The sequence below is a fragment of the Monodelphis domestica genome, chromosome 1 (assembly GCF_027887165.1).
Source record: "Monodelphis domestica isolate mMonDom1 chromosome 1, mMonDom1.pri, whole genome shotgun sequence".
Lineage (NCBI taxonomy): Eukaryota > Metazoa > Chordata > Mammalia > Didelphimorphia > Didelphidae > Monodelphis > Monodelphis domestica.
Window position 1 is genome coordinate 693,006,650 of NC_077227.1, and position 25,447 is coordinate 693,032,096.

The following is a 25,447-nucleotide window of genomic DNA, read 5'->3' on the forward strand; positions in this document are numbered from 1 at the left end:
GAATTGCCAAAACTTACACTCCTCTGGGATTGCCCTCAGTATCTCAAGTTCACCCTTCACCCTCAGGACCAGATAGTAGTGAAAGAGTTTTTTAAATCGGCTTCAGACTGATTTTTTGGGAAAATTCTTTTTTTTTTTTCAGATTGCTTCATGTTTTAATATATGACTGAGAGAGGACATCATTATTGTTCAAGTTATTTTTATCACTTGAAATTGTATTTGTTACAATTTAAAACTACCTGAGAGATTGGTTTTGGTTAAGAATATCAATTTATTGATTAGGCTAACATTTTGGTGATCTATGATCCTCTCAAAAATCAAAGAACAGGAGGTTCCTTCACACAGGTCTACATAGACATATTTGGGAGCTCACTATTCAGTACCCACCTGGCATATCCCAAGACTTCTCTGATTGGTGAATAGTTATGAGGAAGTGGACTTGGAGACCTCCATTCCTCCTTCATTATTTCATCACAAGGGAGGTGGGTCTTTGCCTAAATAAGGAAAATATCAGTCTTAGGGCAAAACTTTCTGTTACATCAATCCCATTTTTCCTAGACAGTATATAACAGATTTGCTAATATTAAAACTGTATCCAGCTTAACTTTACAAGCCTAACTTGTAAAATGCCAGATTTTTTTTAATTAAATGCTTGAAAATTTAAAAAACTAAAAAACAAAAACCAACCATTATTTTCAAATGGATCAGAGTTTAACCATGGCTGATCAGCCCTAATTTAGTCCCTTCAAAGACCAAAGATCTCAGCATGATAGCTTGGAGTCTACGAGTAACCTTTGGCTTAGAAGTAGGCAATCTCAGGTAGACCTTGGAAGATGAAGGGGGAAATGATTTCATATAGGAATATTATTAATAAATAAAACGATTCAACATTAATTTTTTCTGGGTAAATGCTGTGAGGTTCTTAAGGAGAAAGGAAACCAGAAGAAAACATTATTTTAAAAGTTTCTAGGGTTAAAAATATGAAATTCTCATTTCATGCCACCTTAAAGAGAATCTGAGTTCACTGAATATACTTGGAGGGAACTATTGACTCCTAGCCACCATATATATGTGATTTGTCCATAAGTCACCATAGACTCATATAACCACAGACTCTTTAAGCTGGATAGAGAGTATCAGAGCATAGACTATACAATATTATAATAGAAAGGGGGCCCCATGGTATAGTAGAAAGAACTTTGGACCTAGATATAGGCATGCCTCAGCCTGAGTCTAGCCTCAGAAATGTACAACTGTGTGACCACTGTATTTCCCCTCTGCCTCAGTTTCCTCATCTAGGCTGAAGAACAGCACCTGTCTCATGGGACCCTAGGAATCAAATGAAGTCATGTAGGTCAATGCTTTTCAAGCCTTCAATGTCCTTAAGGTCAAGTTTTGTTATAGATTCCCAGTCTCCTTGTTTTGCCATTGAAGAAGCTGAGGGTCCCAGAGGGGATAAGGCATGACTCAAGATTTTACTGCAAAGTGTCATCATGATCAAATTGCCCTTAAATTAAATTAAACTCTGGGAGGAAAGCAGTACCAGTGTTATGATTCCTGTAACACAGAGAGGTAAAGGGAGGGGCCCAAGAAAATGAGTTAGGACCCTTTGATTCAAGCCAAGATCCTTTAGTCAGTACCATGGTCCATCCAATTCCTAGTGGTGTCCAAGCAGCTAACTATATTTGGAAGTAGTCTTGACTCAATCGTGCATGTCAGGTTGGGACAGTTGGTAACAAAAAGTTTAAGTGAAATCTTTCTCTTCTCTTACAGTTATTTGTCTTTGGAGCATCCATCGCCTTTATAATCGCATCAGTCCATGAATCCTACATAGCCATCCTGCTACTGGAGAGCTGCATAGTTCTGTCATTCATTATAATATATATGTTAGGTCTACACCACTTGTTAGTGTTCATATTATGGCCGGCATTTGTAAGTGTCTATTTATCTAGAGTTAAAATATAAGTTCTATAATTCAGTAAGGCTTTGACCATTGATTAAGCTCTTTTCTCTGGATATCCTAAGAATTTGAAGGGCTTACGCTGGGAGAAGAGTACACTAAATCTTTTCTACAGCTGAGATGCCACCATGCTAATAGTGGTGGAGTTCTTAGGACATTTGGAGCAGACTCTGAATTTTTGACTTTTCTTCCACCTAGCATATTTTCATATTCCAGGACTAATATTTGCTCTATATGTGTGTGTTTCTCTCTGTTTTTCTGTCTCTTTCCCTTTCCCTCTCTCTCCTTCTTTCATCTCTATCTTCCCATGGTTCTGTCTCATTTTCTCTCTCTTTCTCTGTTCGTCTCTCCATCTCTGACCCTCTCTTGGACTTTGCCTATTCTCTTCTCTGCCCCTTAAAGCTGCAAAGCTCAACTATAGACTCTAAAGGAATTTCCTCTGGAAACAACTATTCCGTACTTAATGTAACCCTAGCCAGAGGAGAGAAAATGACAGGATGTACAGGAAGGTTCTCATCCCCTATATACATTCAAGTGGGTATCCTTAAACCCACTTAGGACATGGAAGAAACGGGAAAAATCAGTTAAGGGGAAGAGTAATAAAGCTGGAGTTAAGCCTGGGTTCAAATACTGACTTAATTGTTTAATTGATTCTGTGACCACAGGAAAATTGTTTCCCCAAAGCCTTAGATTCTTGATATGTAAGAATGGGGGGGAGGGGGGGCAGCTGGGTGGCTCAGTGGATTGAGAACCAGGCCTAGAGATAGGAGGTTCTAGGTTCAAATCTGGCCTCAGACACTTCCTAGCTCTGTGACCCTGGACAAGTCACTTGACCTCCATTGTCTAGTCCTTACCACTCTTTTGCCTTGGAACCAATACATAGTATTGATTCCAAGATGGAAGATAAGGGTTTAAAAAAAAAGAATGGGAAGAATTATACTTGCCCTGTTTATCTTGCTGGATTTGAACCAATTCAACAAATATTTAATAAACATGTACAATGAGTAAGGCCTTATACTCAGTGCAAGAAATACCCATACTTCAATATATGATGTCAATATACCACCAATGAAAACCATTATCTCACTGATGAACTTATACTCCCTCCATAGAGTACAAGTTGCAAATCATACAACCATTCTTATCATATGTGACTCCAATTAACTCAAGAAACCTTTATCAAGTGCCTTATGTGTGCCAGGCACTGTGCTAAGTAAGGATTGGAAGTACAAATAATAGCAAAAAACAGTCCCTTCCCCCAAGGAGCCCTCTGTCTAATGAGAAAGACAACATGCAAACAACTCTCTGTAAAAAGACAAATTAGAAGTACTCTCAGTGAGAAAGCACTAAGAATAATCGGGGAAATAATGTTATTAAAGAAAATGACTACAGTAAACAACATATCAAAATTTGTGGGATACAGTCAAAACAATATTTGGGGGAAATTGTGTATCTCTAAACTCATTCATCAAAGAGAATGAGAAAAGATTGATGAATTGAGCATACCACTAAAAATATACAGAAAACCAAGAAATTAAGAAGGCTTCGCTCAAACAAAATCAATGCACCTAAAAATAGAAGGAAATCAGGAAACTGAAGGAAAAAAATCTTTGCTTCAAGTTTCCCTGATAAAGGTTTTGATTTTAAGTCTCATTGAGAACTAAGTCAAATTTACAAGAATAAAAGCCATTTCCTCCATTGACAAATGGTCAAAGGATATGAATAGCTAGTTTTCAGAGGAAGAAATACAAGATGTCAATAACCATGTGAAAAATGTTCTAAATTACTAATAATTAGAAAGAAGAAAATTAGATCCATCAAATTGACTAAAATGACAAAAAAGGACAATGACAAATACCAGAGGGGCTGTCAGAAGGCAGGTATATTGATGTACTTATTGGTGGAGCTATGAACTAGTCTGACTATTCTGGAAAGCAATTTGGAACTATGCCCTGAATTCTATTAAGTTGTGTATACCCTTTGACCCAGTGAAATCCCTAGTAGGTCTACAGGTCAATGAGATAAAATAAAGTGGAAAAGGATTGATACATAGATATAATAGCTCTTTTTGTGGCAGCAAAGAATCAGAAACAGAGGATGTCTATCAATTAGAAAATGGCCGAACAAGTTACAGTATATGAATGTAATGGAATATTATTGTGCTATTGTGTAAAAAAATGATAAAGAGGAGAGTTTTAGAAAAATCTGGGAAAACTTGTATGATCTAATACAAAGTGAAATGAACACAACCAGGAGAACAATCTATACACTAATAACAATATTGTAAAAAATATCAACTTTGAAAGACTTTGCAACTCTGATCATCACAATGACCCACCACAATTTCAAAAGACTCATGATGAAACATACTATCCACATATAGATCATTTATATATTCAGAGTAGATTAAAACATATAGTCTTCCTTTTCCCCCTTCCTTGCTTGCTTCCTTTTTTTTTCTTTTTTGGATATGGCTAATGTGAGGTTTTGCATGACCATACATATTTGTAATATATTTTGGTTTTCTTGTCTTCTCGATGTGTGTGGGAGGGAAAAGCATAAGAAGAGTATTCAGAACTGAAAATAAAATTGAACTTTTTAAAAAGTAAATTGAGGGGGGAAGAGGTATTAGGAAAAGCTTCCTCTAAAAGGTGGGATTTTAGCTGAGACTTGAAGGAAACCAGGGAAGTCAAGAAGTAAAGATGAGGAGGGAGGACATTCCAATCATTAGAACAGCCAGAGAAAATGCCCAGTCAGAAGATGGACTGTTTTATACAAGGAACAAAAAGACCAGTGTCACTGCTCATAAAGTAGGTAGAGGGAGTAAGATAAAAGACTGGAAGGGATATAAAGGGGTCAAATTATGAAAAGCTTTAATAGTCAAAGGAAGATTTTGCATCTTATTCTAGAGATAATAGGAAGCCACTGGAACTGACTGAATAGGGGAAGGAGAGTTTATGATGGATGGGTGACATGGTCAGACCTGAGCTTTAGAAAGAAGCTTTGATAACAGAGTGGAGGATAGATGAACTAGAGTGAGAAGAGACTTGAAGCAGGGAGACTAATCAGTAGGGGAATAGTCCAAGAGTGAAGGGAGGGAATAAGAATTATTAAATTATTATTAAAATCTTATTAAATAAGAATTATTTAGTGTCTACTATGTTCTAGGAACTGTGCTAAAGGCTTTACAAATATGATTTCATTGGATCCTCACAATAACTCTGTGAGGTAGGTGCTACTTTGACCCATTTTACAGATGAGAAAACTGAGGCAGATAGCAATTAAGTGATTTATCCAGGGTCACATAGCTAGGAAATACATGAGACTGGATTTGAACACAAGTCTTTCTAACTCTAGGCCCAGTATTCTATCCACGGCACCACCTAGCTGCCTCACTCTAGGAGTAGTGGGTTGTGTGAGTGAAAAGAAGGATATCCAAGATGGTATGAAGATGGACTGTCTTATACAAGGAACAAAAAGACCAGTGTCACTGCTCATAGAGTAGGGAGAGGGAGTAAGATAAAAGACTGGAAGGTATATAAAGGGGTCAAATTAGCACTGATTAACAAACTCTGTTGGTCATATACAGTTGTGGGTCATAGTTTCAAAGAGGACAGGAACAGTAGTCTTCCATCACAAGGGAGCAAGGGCCCTGATACTGTACCAAAGAAAAAAGAAACATTGGTGTTTGTGATTGTAGGGAACCAAGGATCCTTCCTGGTTCAGGATCCAGCAGATAGGCCAGAAGAGCAGTGACCATACCTTTCCCAGGATCACGCCAACTTAAAAACATAAAAAACTTGGAGAGCACCCCCCCCAAGAACTAACTATAAAAGGAGAAGAACACAAAAGTCTGAGGCTTCAAATGATTTCTCCTCACCCCCAGGTCAGCGTTCACCTTTAACATAAGGTTCAAAGTAAAAAAAAAAATAGCCTGGAAAAATAAACGAACAACAAAAAAAAAGAATTTGACCACAAAAAGCTACTAGAATGGTAGGGAAGTCCAAGACATAAATTCAAAAGAAGATAGCAGTGTGAAAATAGCTACAAACAAAACCTCAAAGAATAATGCTAATTGGAACCAAACCCAACAAGAATTCCTAGAAGAGTTAAAGAGATAAGAGTAGTAGAGGAAAAATTGAGAAAATAAATTAAAATGATGCAAGAAAATTATGAAAAGAGAATTAACAACTTGGTAAAAGAGGCACAAAAATATACTAAAGAAAAATGGTAAGAGGAATAGAAATCCACTGAAGAGAAGAATATTCTAAAAAAGCAAAATTGGCCAAATCAAAAAGGAGGTACAAAAATTCACTGAAGAAAATAACTTTTTTAAAAAGCAGAATTGGACAAATGGAAAAGGAAGTACAAAATCTCATTAAAGAAAATATTTTTCTAAAAATATTATTAAATCTCTATTAGGCCATCAAGAAACAATAAAAGTCAGAAGAATGAAAATATAGATGAAAATGTGAAATTTCCCATTGGAAAAACTGCTGGTCTGAAAAACAGATCAAAGAGTGATAATTTAAGAATTATTGGATTCTTGATGATCATGAGCATGATCAAAGAAAAAAGCATAGATACCATATTTCAAGAAATTATCAAGGGAAATTGTTCTGATAGCCTAGAACCAGAAGTTAAAATAGAAATAGTTCATCAATCACCTCTTGAGATCCCAAAATTAATATTCAGAGGAACATTATAGCCAAATTCCAGTGTCCTCAGGTCAAAGAGAAAATACTCCAAGCAGTCAGAATGAAACATTTCAAATATCATAAATCTACAGTCAGAATCACATAAGATTTAATAGCTTCCACATTAAGGAAACAGGGAACTTGGAATATGATATTTTGGAAGACAAAAGAACCAGAATTATAACCAAGAATAACCTACCCAGCAAAACTGAGCATAATCCTTCAAGGGAAAAAATAGATAACAAAAAGAGATCTTTCAAGCATTCCTGATGAAAAGACCAGGGATAAATAGAAAATATCACATTCAAACAGAAGAAGCAAGAAGAATGTAAAGCAGTAAATATGAAAGAGTAATAATAAGAGACTCAATAAAGTTAAACTATTTATATTTCTCTATGAAAAGATGATAAAATGCAACTCCTAAGAACTTTATCATTATTAGGGATTTAAAAAGAGTTTACTTAGAGAGGATGAGTGTAAATTAAGTGATTGTTAAAAAAAATAACAGAGGGTTGAGAAAGAGGGAGGCACTGAAAGAAAGGGGAGGGGAGAGGTAGAAGGGGAAATTTTTCTCATATAAAAGAAATGAGTAAGAAAAAATTCTTAAAATGGAGGGGGGAAAGGGGTGGCAATATTTGAACCTCATTCTCATCAAAATTGATCTAAAGCAATAAGAATACACACACACACACACACACACACACACACACACACTTAATTTTCCAGTGGGGATAAAAGAAAGTGGGGGAGGTGATAAAAGAGAGGACAGGTTGAGAAGCAGAATGAACTTTTCAGGAGGGACAAGAGAATAAAAAGAAGTGCAAGAAAATGGGAATGGAGGGAAATACATAGTCATTAAAACTGTGAAGGTGAATAGGATGAACTCACCCTCAAAACAGAAGCAGATAGTAGAATGGATTAGAAACCAGAATCCAACAATATGTTGTTTGCAAGACACCCTTGAAACACATGCAGAGAAAAAATAAAGGGCTGAAGTAGAATCTAATATTCTTCAACTGAACTTAAAAAAAAAGATAGGGATAGCAGCAATCATTTCAGATAAAACAAAAGCAAAATAGACTTAATAAAAAAGATAGTCAGGAAATATCAAAATGTTTACAAGTTTCTGAGATAAAGGACTCATTTCTCAAATATGTAGGGAACTTAGTCAAATTTGTAAAAAGAGCCATTTCCCAACTGATAAATGTTTATAGGATATAAATAAGCACTTTTCAGAAAAATCAAAGCTATCTATACTCACATGAAAAAATGCTTTGAATTATCATTTATTTGAGAAATGCACAACTCTGAGATACCAATCAGAAATGACAAATGCTGGCAGGATGAGAGAAAAATAGGTATCCTAATGAATTGATAGAGTAATGGACAGGTCCAACCATTCTAGAGAACAATTTGGAACTGTGCCCCGAAGGGCTATAAAACTGTGGATATGCTTTGATTCAGCAATACCACTACTAGGTCTATATCCCAAAGAGACCAAAGAAAATGGAAAAGGGCCTATATATACAAAACTATAATAGCAATTTTCGTGGTAGCAAAGAATTGGAAATTGAGATAGTGCTCATCAATTGAGGAATGATTGACATAAAAGCTTTGGCATATGATTGTGATGGAATACTATCATGCTATAAAAAATGATGCGGGGGGGGGGGGAGAACTGATTCAAAGTGAAGTGAGCAGAACCAAAAGATCACTGTGTACAGTAACGATGTTGTAAAGATGATCATCTGTGAGAGACTTGGCTACCCTGATCAATAAATACAATGATCCAAAACAATCCAAAAGACCCATGATGAAAAAATGCTATCTACCTCCAGAGAGAGAACTGATGAATTCTGAATGCAAATCAAAATATGATTTTCTTTTTTGTCTTGCTTTTTTTGAGGAATGGCTAAAATGGAAATATATCCTGCATTATTCCACATATATAATTGATACACAGCTTGCCTCTCCAGGAGGTGGGAGAGAGAGAATTTGGAATCCAAAATGTTGAAAGGATGATAAAAAATAAAATTTAAAAATATGTAAAAGTGACTCTCAGGTGATAAACCTGGGTGACTGAAAGACTAGTAGCAGCCAGGTAATAGATCACAGTGTCATTTACAAGATTCTGTTGTCTTCTCTTAATTACAGGATATTTTGAACTGTATACTTACTGCAGGTTTCCTTGTAGTTGTTGGCTTCCTGGTGTTGTGGGAAGAGGGAACAGACAAATACGTTTTAGGTGGCGCGGTAAGTAGAGGTCTTCTGACTTTCTCCATATTAGATCAGAACTCAAGTCATTTTGAGAAAGAAAACTAATTCCAATTTTCTATCACGAGTAAAATTCCTTATAGCTTACTCAGAACGAGCTAAGTGCTGAGAAGCTGCCTTGTATGATTGATAGAGATGAAGTTTCAATCAATCATGCAACAAGTATTTAGGAAGCCCCATAGGATGAAGGTTCAAAAAAACAAAATAATTCCTATTCACAAGGAACTTGGGTTCTAATAGGAGAGACAAATATGTGTCCAACTGAATAGTAATAGAAGGTAAATAATGCAAACACATACAAAGTTGTTCAATACAAAGTAGTTTGGCAGGGAGGACTCTAGCAGTCAGTGGGATCAGAAAAGTCTTCATGCAGAAGATGGGGCTTAAGCCAAGTCTTAAAGGAAGAGAGTTCTCACTTCCATGAAGTGTGGCTAAGGAAGGAGTGCATGTGGGATGGGCACCGAGATAGGGGATGGAATATTGTATAAGGAACAGAGAGGGTGAGTGTGGCTATGCCAACAAACGCGGGAGGGTTGGGGTCATACAGTAAAGTTGGAAAGATAGGTTGGGGTCAGGTGATGAAGGGTTGTGAAAGCTAAACAGTTATTTCTGCTTCATCCTAGTGGCAATCAGAAACCAATAGAGTTGATGGTATAATTAGATCTGCCCTGAAAGAAAATTATCTTGGCAGCTGTGTGGGGGATGAACTAGAGTGGTGAGAGATTTGAGGCAGGCAAATCAATTAAGAAGGTGTTGCAATAATCTAGGTCAGAGGTGATGAGGGCCTGAACTAAGATGGTAGCTACATGAGAGGAGAGAAGGGATCAGATGCAAGAAAAATCATGAATGGAACCTTTGGTAAGTAATTGGATATCTGTGGCAGAGAGTGAGGAATTGAGGTTAACATCAAAGTTATGAACCTAGGAGGCTGGGAGGATGATGGTGCTGAGTTCAAATTTGACCTCAGAACACTTACGATCTGTTTGACTTCCTCTTTCTGCCTCAGTTTACCCAACTATAAAATAAAGATATTCATAATACCTATCTCCAAGTATTGTTATAAGGATAAAATTCATATTGTAATACGATATTTGTAAAGCACTTAGCACAATGCCTGGCTTGTAGTAGGTACTTAATAAATGCTTATTCGCTTCCCTTTCCCATCCCTCTTTAAGAGAAACAAAAAAAGTTTAGAAGAGAGGAGGGTTTTGAGAGAAAGATAATGAATTCTGTTTTGGACATGTAGAACTTGAGATGCCAATTTAGCTTGGAATGTAATGTCTTCGAGCTCCAAGGAGAGACTGGGACTGGATATATCTTAAATATGAGTCATCTGCATAGAGATGATAGTTAAACCCATGGGGTGGGACTGATGAGGAAGGTTACTAAAAGAGTAGAGAAAAGAAGGACCCAGGCAGAACTTTGAGAGCATACCCTCTCTTTATGGAGTATGAGTCAACAGAGGGCACTAAGAAGGAAGAGTCAGGCACATGAGAGAAACAAGAAAGAGAAGTTTCCCATAAACCCAGAGAGGAGAGAGTATCCTGAAGGAGAGTCAGGTCAACAATGTCAAATGCAACAAATTGACTAAGAAGGATAAGGATAGAGAAGAGACTCTCAGATTTGGAAATTAAGAAATCATTGATCACTTTGGAGACAACAATTTCAGCTGAGCAATGAGGTAAGAAGCCATGCTACAAAGGGTTGAGATATGAATGAAAGGATAAGAAATAGGGAAGCCGATACAGAAGACTTTTGCAAGGAATTTGACTAAAAAATGGAAGAGAGCTTTAGGGAGATAGCTTAAAGTCAGCCAGTCAACTAGTCTATGTTAAGTGCCTGCTATTGACCAGACACCATGCAAAGAATTAGACACCAAGAAAGTATAAAATAATCCCTGTTCCCTAAGATGAGGGGAGAGATAACATGCAAATAGCTACATACAAACAGGGTAAGATGAAGATTATAATGAAGGGAAAGCACTAAGATTAAGGAAGGCTGGGAAGGCTTCAGTCGAGACTCAAAGTAAGTTGGGGAAGCTAGGAAAAGAGAAGGAAGGAAAGAGTTTCAGACATGGGAGACAACCAGTGAAAACACTCAGAGTTGGGAGATGGAGTGTCTTGCTTGAGGAACAGCAAGGACAGCATCACTGAATCATGAAGTACATGGAAAGGGAGGATTTAGATGTAAGCAGAATGGAAAGGGTGGCAGCTAGGTGGCTCAGTGAATAGAGAGCCAGCCCTGGAGATAGGAAATCCTGGGTTTAAATCTGACCTCAGATACTTTCTAGCTATGTGACCCTAGAAACTTAACTCCAGTTGCCTAGTCCTTGTCATTCTTCTGCTCTGGGATAAATATTTAATGTCGATTATGACAGAAAGTAAGCTTTTTGTTTGTTTTGTTTTTTTTTAAGAAAAAAAAAGAGAGAATGGAAAGGCAGAAAGGAATTGGGTCATAAGGATTTGGAAAGCTAAACAGAATTTTATATTTGATCCTGGAAGTCTGGACCTCTCAAACTTACATTCCTCCCAAACATGAACAAGTTCATTTTGGGATAGGTCACATCAATTGCCCCAAGATCAGGAAAAAACAAACACAAAAGATGCAGTTCAAACATGGAGAGCTCATTGAAAAGAGGGATGATGTGGTCACACCTGTGCTTAAGAAAGATCAGTTTGACTGCTAAGTGGAAGACAGACTGAAGAGGTTAGAAACCTGACCAGGAAACTTTTAATAGTCCAGGTATGAAGTGATGAAGGTCTGCACCAGGGAGTCGACAGTGTGAGAGGAGAAAAGGGAGCAGATACCAACAGTGTTACAAAGGTAGAAATTATAGAATGTCATAATTCATTGACTAGGTGGAGTAAGAGAGAATAAAAAGGAAGACAGCTACGTTTCTAGCCTGAGTGACTCATAGGCTGGTGGTACTTTCCACAGTAATAAGAAAGTTAAGATGTCTATGAAATATACAGCTCAAGGTGTCAAATAGGCAGCTGGAGAATGCAAGACTGGAAATCACATTAAAAGTTAGTCATGGACAAATAAATCTAGAATTATATGCATAGAGATGATAGTTGAAATGAAAGGAACTTCTGATGGTCTCACCAACTGAAATAGTGTAAAGGGATAAGAGAAGAAGGATAGAGAACTCTGGGACACCAACAGTTAATGATTATAATCTGGATGAAGATCCAGGAAGGGAGACTAAGGAGTTATCAGAGAGGTAGGAGAACCAGGAGAGAATGGTGTCATAAAAACTGGAAAAGAAAGAGTGTCAAAGAGAAGATGGTGATCTATAAATCATACCCTTCAAAGAGGTCAAGACAAATGAGAATTGAGAAAAAGTCATCAGGTTAGGCAATTAGATTTTAAGAGATTCTATTTTTTTCAACCCTTACCTTCCATCTTAGAATCAATACTGTATATTGGCTCCAAGGTAGAAGAGTGGTAAGGGCTAGGAAATGGGGGTTAAGTGACTTGCCCAGGGTCACACAGCTGGGAAGTATCTAAGACCAAATTTGAACCCAGGACCTACCATCTCTAGGCCTGGCTCTCAATCCACTGGGCCACCCAGCTGCCCCCTAAAAGATTCTATTTTTAAGAAAATATTAATAACATTGAAGAGGACAGTTTCAGTTGAATGATTAAGTTGGAAGCAAACTATAGAGAATTAAAGAGTTGAGAGCAAAGAAAAAGGAAGCAAGTATTTTAGGCAGTCTTCTCAAAGAGTTTAGACAAAAAAGGAAGGCTCCAGGATGATGGCTAACAGAGATGGATGGAGTGAGTGAAAGTTTTTTGAGAATGGAGGTGGCAATTTGTGTGTTGGCAATAAGGAAGCAACTAGAAGACAGATTAAAGACAAGTGAGAAAACAGGGATGATAGAAAGTGCAATCTGTTAGAGGAAATGGAATGGAAGAGGATCACTTGTGCAGGTAGAGGGGTTTGCCTAGGAAAAGAGAAAGGTCGTCTCATTATTTGAAACAGGAATGAAGGCGGAAATAGTGCTAGAAGGCATCTGGGTAATGTGAAATGGCTGCAGTATTTTATTAAAACATAAGGCAAAATTCTCAACTGAGAGGACTGGGGGCCATGGGAGACCTGAGGAGGGATGAAAAGATTTGGAAGTCACTGTGGTGAGTAAGATAGATGGTGCATCAATTAAGGAAGATATGTAAAGGATTGCCTTGCCACAGTAATGGCTCATTTTCTCCTATGTTTTCAATCTCTTGACACTGCTTTAATATTTCTTATTATCTCATGGAATCATGGAATCATTGGCTACTATTTGGTCTATTCTGATTTTCAGGAAGTTTGTTGCTTGGGAAAGGTTTTCTATCTTTGTATCAAACTGTTGATTACCTTCACAAGTCTTTCTCCCAGTGTTCTCATTTATTTTCTATTTTTTTCCTCAAGCACTCTTGTTTCATTTACAAAGTATTTCATAACTCTTTTTTTAAACTTTTACTTCATCTCTTCCAGGAATTCTGGATGAATTTTTTCCCAAACTCTGTTTTTCTCTGAGATTTTTCATGCCTGTATTGGAGTCATTCTCTTCTTTTGGACTTGCTTCTTGAGTATCTCTGCCATCATGATAAATGGTGCATTACAGTGCCATTCTTGTTCATTTTTCCAACCTATTTCCTGACTTCAAATTTGATGTTAGGGCTAGGCACTGCCTCAGTTCTATTGTGAAGGTCTGGGCTGGCCTTTTTTGCTGCTTTGGATTTTGAAAGTTGTGTTCTTCCAGGATCTCAGTGACAGGCTGGGGACTCGCAAGCTCTCTGTACTCCCAAACATGATCTATCTAGAACAATGTCTAATGGCTGCCCCTCTGGTTTTAACTCTTCAAGTTCCTGGCCTGGCATTAGATCTGAGGAAGAGTTGACTTCAGGTAGACTTAGACTGTAATTAGCCAGCTGGAAATCTTTGTTGGTTCAGAATGGCAGAATTGTTCACTCCCCTTTAGCTTGGGATTCCTGTCCCCTGTAGGATGGGTTTGATGCTGAAAATGAGACCTCGATCTGCATCTGGGTCTGCATCATCTCAATGCCAGCTGCTAAACTTTTTTCTTTCTTGGGTAGTAAGTCCTATGGGTTTCAAGAGCTATCCCTGAATGTATATAATATGGAGTGTCATTGTATGACTTGAAGGAAGACAAAATAAACATCACCAACTTCTCCTCCCCAATCCTTCTCCAAGGGAGACTTTAATTCCTACCAGGAGGAGAAGCAGGAAGTTGGGACAAGAGGTGGACCTCTGCTTTCCTCAGAGAGATGGAGAAGTATCAGTCTATAATTATGTCCATTTGCTCCTTGAATATTGTTGATCTAAGGGATATGATTCTCATGTTCAATCTGGTTCTGATCACTATTTCATTAGCAGGCAGAAGCAGGACTTCAATCTTTTATATCTAAGTCTTGATCCTTTTCGCCCTATTTGGGTGAAAACAATGAAGACTTATAGCAATGACCAATGAAATCCATTGATCCAATTTGATAGAAAAACAGAAATCAAAATATATATAGTGCATAATACATGCCAGAAAATACAAAATAAAGGAGCTCTCTCTCACTGGGAGTGAGGTAGCCCAGCTCACCAAGAGAGTCCTAGATCTCACCAAAGGAGTTCACTGAAGTCTCTAGTCTAACAAGCTGGAGGAGGACATGATGGCAACTGCCAGCTCCTCTCATCTTGGCTTCTTCCCAAAGTCTTTTCCTTCATCAACTTGAAGTGAAGTTGGTTTCTACCTTCTTTCTCTCAAAGCTGGAAGCTAGAAGTGCCTGAAGAGCCCAAAGAGACTTGAAGAACTCCAAGTGGCTCTTGAGCATGAACAGGAATGAAGACCTTTTCTCCCAATCTCATCTACTCTGCATGGCCCCTCGTGCAGGTGCAGGGCATTCACCTCCGCCAATGAGGAGAGAACTCCATGTAAATGGGCTTTGGGACTGAAAATATCCCAGTGCCTCCCTGACCCTAACACCACCACTAGGCTCAGGTTCCCTTCTCACTCTGCCATAGATCTGTAATCCAATATTGAGTGATGTGTGGCAAAGCTGCTAGTTTGTACTTGTCCCAATTGCAGTGTCCCAGTATGGCTCTAGGACCTCCTCTTGCCCTTGGAGTATGTGCCAGTACTGTGCTCTTGCCCTGACCCAGTTCCCAATGTCTTCAGACCTCCCTGACCTTGTCTCTGTGCCGAAGTGGACTAGACAAATGACTCACAGTGACTTTTTCTGGATTTTCCCCTTAGGATTCAGTCTGGTGCCTTCTCTAGATCTGGAGGAGTTTTGGAGTCTGGAGCAGTTTTGTGGATATACTGCTCCCTACCATTCTGTCATCTTGGCTCTGCTTCCATTAGTGAGGGCCCATTTGAAGGGAATGATTAACATCTAGGAAGGGTTTTTGAATAGATGGGAGAGGTTTCAAGGTGTCTGAAAGTAGTAGGGAAGCAAATCAGGAGATGACACAAAGTTATATTTTAGAGAGAAGATTTCATTAAGGATGTAATTTGCTGGAGAAGACAGAAAGGGATAGAATCAAGGACATGTGTAGGTATCTTGCCCTGGGAACAGACTTTTAGTCTGTTTTCCAGTATGTATGGAAAGGTTCACTATACAGGGATGACCATTTATAAACCTTTATTTGACTTCTGGTAGTCTGACTGTGAGAGCTTTGTCCAATGAACATGAATAGACATTCCACTGAAGAAGCTCAATCATGTCTACCTTGACTTGCTATAAATTAAACAAGTACAAAGAAGGAATTTGGAGAAAGAATGAAGTATTAAGTGCTTCCTACATACAAGACACTGTGCTAATCACTGAGGACAAAGATAGAAAAGTAAAAATTGTCCATGCTTTCAAAGAGGATAGAATCATCCCATAAAGGTGAGAAGAATAGTAAAGGTTAGAAACTCTCTGTTAAGGAGTACCAAGTTAACTATTTATTACCCAGTTAACATTAAAGAGGCTCATTGCATGCAAGACATAATAGAAAACTTCCCCAAACCAGTCAAAATAGATGACTGCTATTACCACTTCACTGGGGATCCATAGAATCACTTATGAAAGATAGCCAGAAAGGGCATAGAAAGCAATGCCAGTGATTATCAAGTCACCTTCTCTAATTTCTGTTTGCTATTAGCTTGAATAAATGGGTTTATTTGTTATTTGCTATGTGTGATGGTTTTTATGGAAGTGCAATTTTTTTAGGAAGAAAGTCATGCCTTTAGATCTGTTGCTTGGAGCCCTTTCCCCCCTGCTCAAGAGATATGATGTAACTTGGACCTCAAGATTATTTCCCCTAGATTAATACTATTTAGAGGAGTGAGTAGATATAATTCTAGCTCAGTACCCCCCTCTCTGAGGAAAGCATATTGGCCATCCTCTTTGGGCCAGTCTCCTGCTTCCCTCCTAGCAAGATTCATGTCTCCCTTGGATAAGTGAAGGAAACTCTAGAGATATCTACTCTTGCCTCTTTGGAAGTTCCATTTAAAGAAATTCATGTTGACACACATGATCTACATGAGCACACACATACTCTACACAAAGAAAGGTAAAAAAACAGCAACATGGTCTCTGCCCTCAAGGAACTTAGTTTTATGAGAGAGATAACATGGAAAGAGCTATGTAGACACATAGTATAAATGAAAGGTAATCTCAGAGGAAATGCTCTATCAGTGGGGGAGACCAAGAATGTCCTTCATCAGAGAATAAGCACTTAAGAATTGCCTACCCTATGTCAGGAACTGTGCTAGATGCTAGGGATACAAGTACAAAAAATGAAACAACGAGGACTGGCAACGAGCTGACATTCCTATGTGAAGTAGTGTTTGAGCTGAATCGTTAAGGGATCCAGGGAAGCCAGGAGACAGAGATGAGGAAGCAGCAGAGAGATTCTCTGGTTCAAGGGAAGAAGATCCTGTTGAAACAGCTGGAAATTGAGTGGGCCTGTTGCTGCTTTCCTTCAGAGGATACAGTACAAAGATAGATAGATAGATAGATAGATAGATAGATAGATAGATAGATAGATAGATAGATAGATAGATAGATAGATAGATAGATGGATGGATGGATAGATAGATAGATAGATAGATAGATAGATAGATAGATAGATAGATAGATAGACATACAGACAGACAGACAGACAGGTAGATGGATAGATAGACCCACAGATAGATAGATAGATAGATAGATAGATAGATAGATAGATAGATAGATAGATGGATAGATGGATAGATGGATAGATAGATAGATAGATAGATAGATAGATAGATAGATAGACAGGTAGATAGACAGATAGATAGATAGATAGATAGATAGATAGATAGATAGATAGATAGATAGATAGATAGATAGGTAGATAGACCCACAGATAGATAGATAGATAGATAGATAGATAGATAGATAGATAGATAGATAGATAGATAGATAGATAGAAGGATGGATAGAGAGACAGACAGATAGACTAATAAATGGATAAATGGATGAACAGATGGGTGGGTGGGTGGATGGATGGATGGATAGATAGATGGACAAGCTAGATAGATTATAGATATATATACACATATATAAAAACACACACACATATATATATGTATATGTGCATGTAAACTCTTGCACAACATAAACCAATATACCCAGAAGAAAGAAAAGAAATAGATGAAAATCATGGCATTATACTTCTTTGATAAAAAGTTTGGCATCAAGGATATATGAAGAATTAACAAAATACAAAAGCCATTCTCCAATGGTCAAAGGATATGGACAAATAGTTCTTAAAAGAAGTGTGCATTATCACATACCCCCTAAAATTTTTTCAAACTCTCTAATAAGAAAAGGCAAGTTGAAATGGTTCTGGGATTCTACCTGACCCCCACCAAACTGGCTAAGATAAATCCCAGTTCTAATTACTAGCTGTGTAGGTTTGGAAAAACCTCTTTTTCCTTTAGCCTCAATTTTCTTATCTTGAAAATGAGGAAGCCAATTTAGATAGCCCTTAAAGTCCCTACTCCCTCCAAGTCCCCTATGATCCTACTATAAGGTAATAGCACCATTCAGTGCTTTTACATCTGTAGTTTAATAGTCAAACTATTACTGATGGTATAAATTAGATTGTCCTTTCTGAAAAATAAAATGGAAGATAGAAAAAGAGTTACAAAAATGAATAAACTTTTTGACCTAGTGATCCCACTAAAGACACTATGCCCCAAGGAGGTACTTTAGGTTCTCCTACTGAGTCTCCTACTTAGTTCTCCTACCTTTAACTGAGATTAAATAGGGATGCTCTCACCTGATAAAAGTATCAATATAAACATCTTGCTATTATGATGGAGGCAGTCATTGATTAAATCAACCCCTACCCTTAAGCAATAAATCTTTAAATGAATGGGGTTAAAACAGATGATTCTAAGGTCTCAGTCAATTCCCAAACTTGAATCTATGAAATGCCCAATCTAGTGACCTTCTCTCCTTCCTACACCAAGACTCTCTCTTGGTTCCATTGAACACTGACATTACACAGAACCCTGTTATATTGCCTGTGCCATGTACGAAGGCTACAACAGTACCTTCTTTTTGTTTTTCCTTTTGTAGATTTGTTGCTTTATAGCCGCAGTTGTGTGTATCCTTGAGATAGCTTTCCAGGGAGAGCACACATGGCCTAGGATATTTGGGAAAAGGATTCACCAGAAAATGGTACCAGGAAGAGAGAAATCCAACATGAACAAAAAGGAAAAAGGCAACCAAGTAGAGAAACAAATGGCACCTGAGACAAGGTCATCAGTAACACCAACAAGGATAGCAGAGTCAGGAGAGTCGGCAGCAGAGTAAACAGAGCAGCCCTCCATGATTGCCAGTTTTCAGAACTGTGGTTCAGTGCGGTTAATAATCAGTGCTCACAAAGCACATCAACACTCTGCCCTGGATTCATTCTTTCTTTCCAGTAAGATTTCTGCTTCATTTTAGAAGGAATTGTTTCTGATTAGGGAAGAGTTTTCCATATGTGGAAAGGAGGGGGAATTTGAGGTGCTTGAAGTACAGTGGATAGATTACATTGGTTTTAGGAATCAGCAGATTGGGGTTCAGGTTTTGGATCTTGAATTTAAATATCTGTGTGACCTTGGGCCAATCCTTTACTTTTGCTGGGCCTCAGTTTCTTCATTTGAAAAAATGCAAGATATAGAGAGACGTTCAGCTAAAAAGCAGCTTTCTATCCACAGATGTAAAGAGCTGGAAGAGACCTCAAAGAATATCTAGTCCAACCTGTTCATTGATGAAAAAACTGAGACCCAGAGAGAGGAAATGATTAACAGAGATAGGTTTTTGAATCCATGTCCTCAAATCCAGGATATTGCCTAATGCACCATCCACAAGGCCTTCTAAAATGGAACACTTAAGATTTTTTCCAACACAGAAGGGCAGTGAGAAGAAGAATAGACAATGATGATATCCTCTTTTAAGGTTTTATCTAGTTCCTTACAAAAGATTTATCCATTCCTTACAGTAACCCTCTTGGAGAAGATCTTCAGTTATTATTTTTCCCATTTTACACATAAGAAAACAGGCTCAGAGAAATAAAGTGACTTCTGCATTGCCACATCTCTATTTAGTATCCAAAACAGAATTTTAACTCAGGTCTCCTTTGAATTCAACTCCAGACTTCTTTTCAATACTATAGTTTCATGGTCATATCCCTGAGATTAAGTTAAATTATGAAGGATCATCTAGGAAATTCTGAAGCTAAATCTGGAGAACATCTCATCAGGGCTCAAATACCCTCTGGGCTGTTCTCTTAAGATCTTGCTTCCAAACAATAAAATCTAGTGAAATCAATAAGCATTTATTATTACTATGTACTAAACATTTGATTGGAGATATAAAGTAAAACAACAACAACAACAAAAAACAGTCCCTACCTTTAAGGAGCTTATAATCATATATCCAAATAAGATATATATTGAAAAAATTGGAGATAAATCAAGAAAGGGAAGATACTCACATTAAGGGGGTCAGGGAAAGCTTTTGGAAGAGGGTAGGAGTTTAGCAGAAATCTAAAGAAAGCCAGGGAAGCTAGGAGGTAGAAATAAGAGGGAAACTTGCTCAGACCCATGTTTTAGAAAGAGCAATTTAGCAGCTGAGTGGAGGACAATTTGGATAAGGGAAACTGTTGGGAAGGACCAACAATGACTAAAAAGAACTCCCAGGGAAACAGAGATATACCATTCAAATTCCTGACTTAGTTCTTTCCAGGTAAGGAGCCAGGGTTGAGGCAACCACTGAAAAACCTATGCAAGCTTTTTGAAGCATCAGAATAGGACAGATCTGAAGAATCTACCAGCACAGAGGGCAGTACAAAACTGATTTAAATAGCAGCTACTGCCCTCCTGGCCAAGGTTGTTGCTGATATTTATTTCCAGGGTCTAGCCACAGATAAATTATTCTATTAACCCATTTTATAGATCAGTCAAATATTTAACAAGCATCCACTAGGTGTGAGGCATGGTGCTAGATGCTGGGGAAATAAATGCAAAAGTGAGATAGTCCTTTGCCCTCAAGAAGTTGAACCTAGTAGGAGGAGAGAATATGTACTTGTTCAGTCATTTCAATCATGTCTGACTCTCGGTGACCCCATTTGGAGTTTTTTGGGGGCAAAGATCCTGGAGTGCTTTGCTATTGCGATTTGCCATTTCCTAAACTGAGGCAAACAGCTATCTCAGTATCTCAGTATCTGAGACCAGATTTGAACACGGGAAGACCAGACTCCAGGCCAGGCACTCTATCCACTGCTACCATATGCATAACTAAGTCAAAATATAATATAGTGATGATGATAGTATTTATATAGCAATTTAGTTTTCAGTGATTAAATATTACCTCATTTGGTTTCATAAAACAACTCTGCAAGGTAAACATTTTACAGAAAAGGAAACTAATGTGGGAAGTAGTTGTGACTTGCCCAGGGTCACACATCTAATACCGGCAGAGGCAGGCTGGATTTGAAATCAGATCTTCTTGACTCTAGATCTATTGTGTTACCTGACAGCAAAATGAATACAAAGGAGGGTCACTAACAATTTAGGGATCAGAACAGGGAAGGCTTGAAGACTAGGGGTTCCAAGAAGCAGAAGTGAGGAAGGCAGGCATGCATTCCATGTGTAAAGGCAAGGAAACAGAAGGCAGAATATGGTGAAAGGAGAACCGTAGGGTCCCTGAGGGAATATTGAGAAAGCAGGGGGAGGAAGTGACTTCCCCCAGATCGCTACTGCCCGCCTGGGGCAGAGCCCAAGACTGAACTCCAAACAACATCCTCAAGCTGTCACACTTGAAGAAATGGCGCTTCTTACAAAAGCAAATCCTTCTCCAAGCTCTGGAGATCCCATTCCGTTTCATCCTCTCTAGCAGATTAGCCCCTCAGGCATCCTCACTCTTTTATTTCTCTATACTAGTAGCTTCACCGCGGTCTACAAACTCCTGTCTCCCTCAAAAAAAAAAAAAAAAAAACCCTCTCCTGCCCTTCCTATCCATCCCGACTATCTCTTCGAACTTTTGAAGCTAAACTTGACAAGGCTGCTCTCTCAAGGAGCTTATAATCTAATAGGGAAGACAAGCAAATAAACTATAAACAGGATAAAATTGAACAAAACGAATGGAAGGCGCCAGAATTGGGGGATTAGGGAAGATGGTATGCCCCGTTCTAGGAACAGCAAGGAACCCATTGTCACTGTATGAGTGCATCAGGGAGAGCGGAAGATAAATATAAAATCCTCTTTTTTTTTTACATCAAAGCTCTTCATCACCTGGCCCCTATCTCCCTTTCCCACCTTTTTAACACATTTTTTCCACCCCCCACCCACCCATACCGAGTACTAGCTGATACAGTAACACTGCCCTCTTATTGTTCCCGGGACAAAAAGCAACGTCTCTAGACTACGGACATTTTCCTCTAGCTGTTTTGCTCTCTCTGCTAAATGCTAGTGCTTTTAATTTATCCTGTTTATAGCTTGTTTGTACATGGTGGTTTGCATATTTTTTCCCTCATCAAACTTTGAACTCCTTTTTACCTCTCTGTATGCCCAGAGCTTAGCACACTGCCTGGTATATAATAGATGCTCAATAAATGCTTACAGATCGATAGACCGTCCGACCTGCCCACAGAGAAACAAGGAAACCTGCCAAGAATTCTGGGTGTGGGTTGAGGGGCAGAAGGGGTGGGGGGGGGTGGATTCCAGGAGAAGCACTGGGGGTGAATGGAGGCACTATTTGGGACCTGCAGGGAATCCCAGGGTTGGGAGTTGTTCAGGGGTGCTCCATAATAGAGGATTCACAGGGGCATACATGGGCTCCCAGAGCGAGGCGTAGGGGGTGAAGACGGAATATGGTTAGTGTTTCCACCGGGAAGCACAAGGAGAGGTTACTCGGAGTTGCTTAAGTAATCTCGAGACCTGAAAGGTGTGCTAGCACGGGGGCACTCAGGGAGTCCCAGGGCAGGGAGATTCCGACCAGAGGTACACAGGGAGTCCCACGGTTGGGGTGGCACAGAGGCATTCAGGGGGGCCAGGACTGGGTGTGTTTGCGCTCAAGAGCCCCAGGACAAGAACGGGAGTGTGCAGTGGTCCAGGACGGAGAAGGTTAAACAGGGGTGCGCAAGGGGTTGCACGGAGGCGCGCAGAGAGTCGCAGAGCGAGGGACTTCTACAGGGGACCTCAAGACTGGGAGGGTTGCACAGGGTTAGGTTTAGCGCAGGGGGTACGGGGAAGTGGGTGGTTCCACAGGGGCGCGCTCCGTGGTCGCAGAAGGGAGTGGGGTGGGGCAGAAGGCGAGCGCGGGAGCAGCAGCCGTTGAGACCGATTCTCCAGAGAAGGAGTCCAGGGACTGGGGCCGGGGCTGCCGCCGAGCCGGGAGGCCGTCACCTCACGCTATTCGCCATGGAGACACAGACCCCACCACCTAACAAAATCGATTGGCAGCGCCAAAAACGCCGGTTCGAACGCTACAAATCGGAGTGCAAGAGAAGCACGCACCATTACTTCATCAAACATTGGACGGGGGACTTAAAGGTCGCCTGTGTGGTGAGGGCCGGCCCACTGTGGGGGGGAACAGAGGCCAAGTAGCAGGAGACCCCGGCCTGGGAGAGTCCCGGGGCAGGCCTGAGGGCGGGACCCAGGGGACTTTCTGCCTTTAAAAATCTGGGTGCCGAGCCTCTCAGCCTGATAAGTGTGTGGATTAGGCTGGGGGCGGGGCCCCATAGCCTGTAGAGTGTGTGACAGGAGTAGGGGCGGAGCCTCCAGTCCTGTAGAATGTGTGGATCGATGAGGGCGGGGCCAAGGGTTCTCTGCTCAGGGGATGAGGTGAGGTTGGTTTGGCCTGCAGTTCTTGAGAGTCCAGGTGAATCTGAGTAGGCTGGTCCTGATGCAGGAGCCCGGGGGAACGGCTCCAGGTCTGAGACATCCCTTTGGGGGAATCCGTTAGGGACCTGGCCCCTCTCCCCTGCCTGATGAAGTTGGACCATGCTGAGATAAATTCTCTCTGCTTGTGGATTCTGTGCCCTCACCCTGAACTTGCTTAATGCCCTCAATACTGCCAAGGCAAATATCCTTTCTGCTGAAGCTGCCCTCCAAGTCACCTAGGTTTGCCACGTTGGAAGCCACCTTGAGGCTTTCCCCTCCCTCCAAAATCCAATCAGCTTTCAAGCCTCGTGGTGGAGGCTTCCTTCTCCCCATCTTGGTCACACATCTTCCTTTTACTCACACAGTTTAGTTACTATCAGCCCTAGTGTCAGCCCCTCTGTCACCCTTGGATTATTGCAATAGCCAGCTGGTGGATTTGCCTGTCTCCAATCTCTGCCCACTCAAACTGTCAAAGAACAGGTCTGAAAATGTCACGCAGAGGCACAGGCATCCCCATTCAGTAAAGACCAATGACTCCCTATGCCCTCCAGATCAAATATAAAATCCTCTATTTGATTTTCAAAGATCTTCCTAACCTGCACGTCCTGTCTTCCCCCCTCCAAACACACACACACACACACTCTCTCTCTCTCTCTCTCTCTCTCTCTCTCTCTCTCTCTCTCTCCCCTTCTCTCTCTCTCTCTCTCCCCTTCTCTCTCTCTCTCTCTCTCTCTCTCTCTCTCTCTCTCTCTCTCTCTCTCTCTCTCTCTCTCTCTCTCTCTCTCTCTCTCTCTCTCTCTCTCTCTCTCTCTCTCTCTCTCTCTCTCTCTCCTTTCCAGTCTTCTTACACCCCATGCACACACTCCTATTCTGGGATCCAGTGACACTGGTCCCCTCAATTTTCCTAGCACAGGAAACTCCAGGTATTTGCCCTGGATGGCTGTCCCCCATTCTTGGAATTCTATCCCTCTCCATCTACACCTCCCTGGCTTCCCTGGCTTTCTTTCAAGTCCCAACTAAAATCCCACCTTGAAGAAGCCTTTCTGCAATCCACTTTAATGCTAGTGCTTTCCCTCTATTGATTATTTCCAGCTTATTCTATTTTTATCTTGTTCATACAAAGATGTTTACATACTGTCTCCCCTGTTGGATTGTGAGCTCCTTGAGAACAGGAATCGTTTTCCCATTTTCTTTGTATCCCCAGTCAAAGTCTGGTTCATTTTTGTTGTACCTATCCACAGGGTTTTCTTGATAAGGAGACCCTAGTGATTTTCCATTTCCTTCTCTGTTGGATTCTTTTGTCAGGCAATCAGGTTAGGTGATTTGCTCAGGGTCACACAGCTAGGAAGTGTCTGAGGCTGGATTTGAACTTGGGTCTTCCTGACTCTAGGCTCTGTCCATTTGAGCCATCTAGCTGCCTTCTAGACATAGAGAGGTTATATAGCTTGTCCAAGTTCACACAGTTAAGATGCCATGTCCTATCAAAGTTTTACATCTTCCCTACAAGTTAGTACTCTCTCCCTCTGGAAAGGCATTTGCTTTTTTATCCATCCATGTTGCATCCCCCTGTAATTTTAATGTAATTTTCTTGAGGGCAAGAACTATTTTCTTTTGATCTTTGTATCCCTATCCCCTAGAACAGTGCCCCACACATAATAGGCAATTAATAAGTTTTCATTGGGTTAATTTGAATATTATGCTCATATTGACCTTGCAGTCCATTAAAAATCTTAGCTCTTTTTAATACAAATTATCTGACAAGCTTCTCTCATTCTCTTCTCAAGTAGTTGGGTTTTTTAAAATATAAGAATATTCAATTTATTCCTAAAGATTTTTGTTGTTGAATTGAATCAAACTTTATCTTCCTTCACTAAAATCCTACTCCAAAGTTTCCTTGTGGAGTGAGGGCAACCTTGGGTTCCCAAAGGGTATCAAAGGAAGTATAAACTCTGGAAGTTGGAATGACTATGAATGTATATGAATGGGAAAAGATTGAATGTCAGAGCTTTGAGGACCAGCCTATTTAATTGTGAAGATACTCATTGCCATGTTAGCTGTAGGGTGATGAATTCTGGGAGAGGTGGGGGTGGGGGAGGCCCCCCAAATACTCCAACTATGGAAAAAGATGA

General features: G+C 39.8%; 2 protein-coding genes across 3 annotated transcripts in view; one reads left to right on the forward strand and one right to left on the reverse strand.

Annotated features, from left to right (window-relative positions):
• The window catches only part of TK2 (thymidine kinase 2), a 110,313-nt gene that overhangs the window by 70,976 nt on the left and 13,890 nt on the right, over positions 1 to 25,447 (reverse strand). The window contains exon 2 of the mRNA XM_007477102.3: positions 388 to 494. Within this exon, the coding sequence (XP_007477164.1) occupies positions 388 to 394 (7 nt within the window). The 5' untranslated portion in view covers positions 395 to 494. The remainder of the gene's footprint in view (positions 1 to 387; positions 495 to 25,447) is intronic.
• Positions 1 to 25,447, forward strand: part of LOC103103278 (chemokine-like factor) — a 46,107-nt gene that overhangs the window by 2,772 nt on the left and 17,888 nt on the right. The window contains exons 2-4 of one of the 2 annotated variants that reach the window (XM_007477098.3): positions 1,774 to 1,932; positions 8,812 to 8,910; positions 18,526 to 18,848. In XM_007477098.3, coding sequence (XP_007477160.1) covers positions 1,774 to 1,932; positions 8,812 to 8,910; positions 18,526 to 18,762 — 495 coding nt within the window. In that variant the 3' untranslated portion in view covers positions 18,763 to 18,848. Of the gene's footprint in view, positions 1 to 1,773; positions 1,933 to 8,811; positions 8,911 to 18,525; positions 18,849 to 25,447 lie in introns of those variants that run through there. The other variant, XM_056800303.1, reaches the window with a different exon arrangement.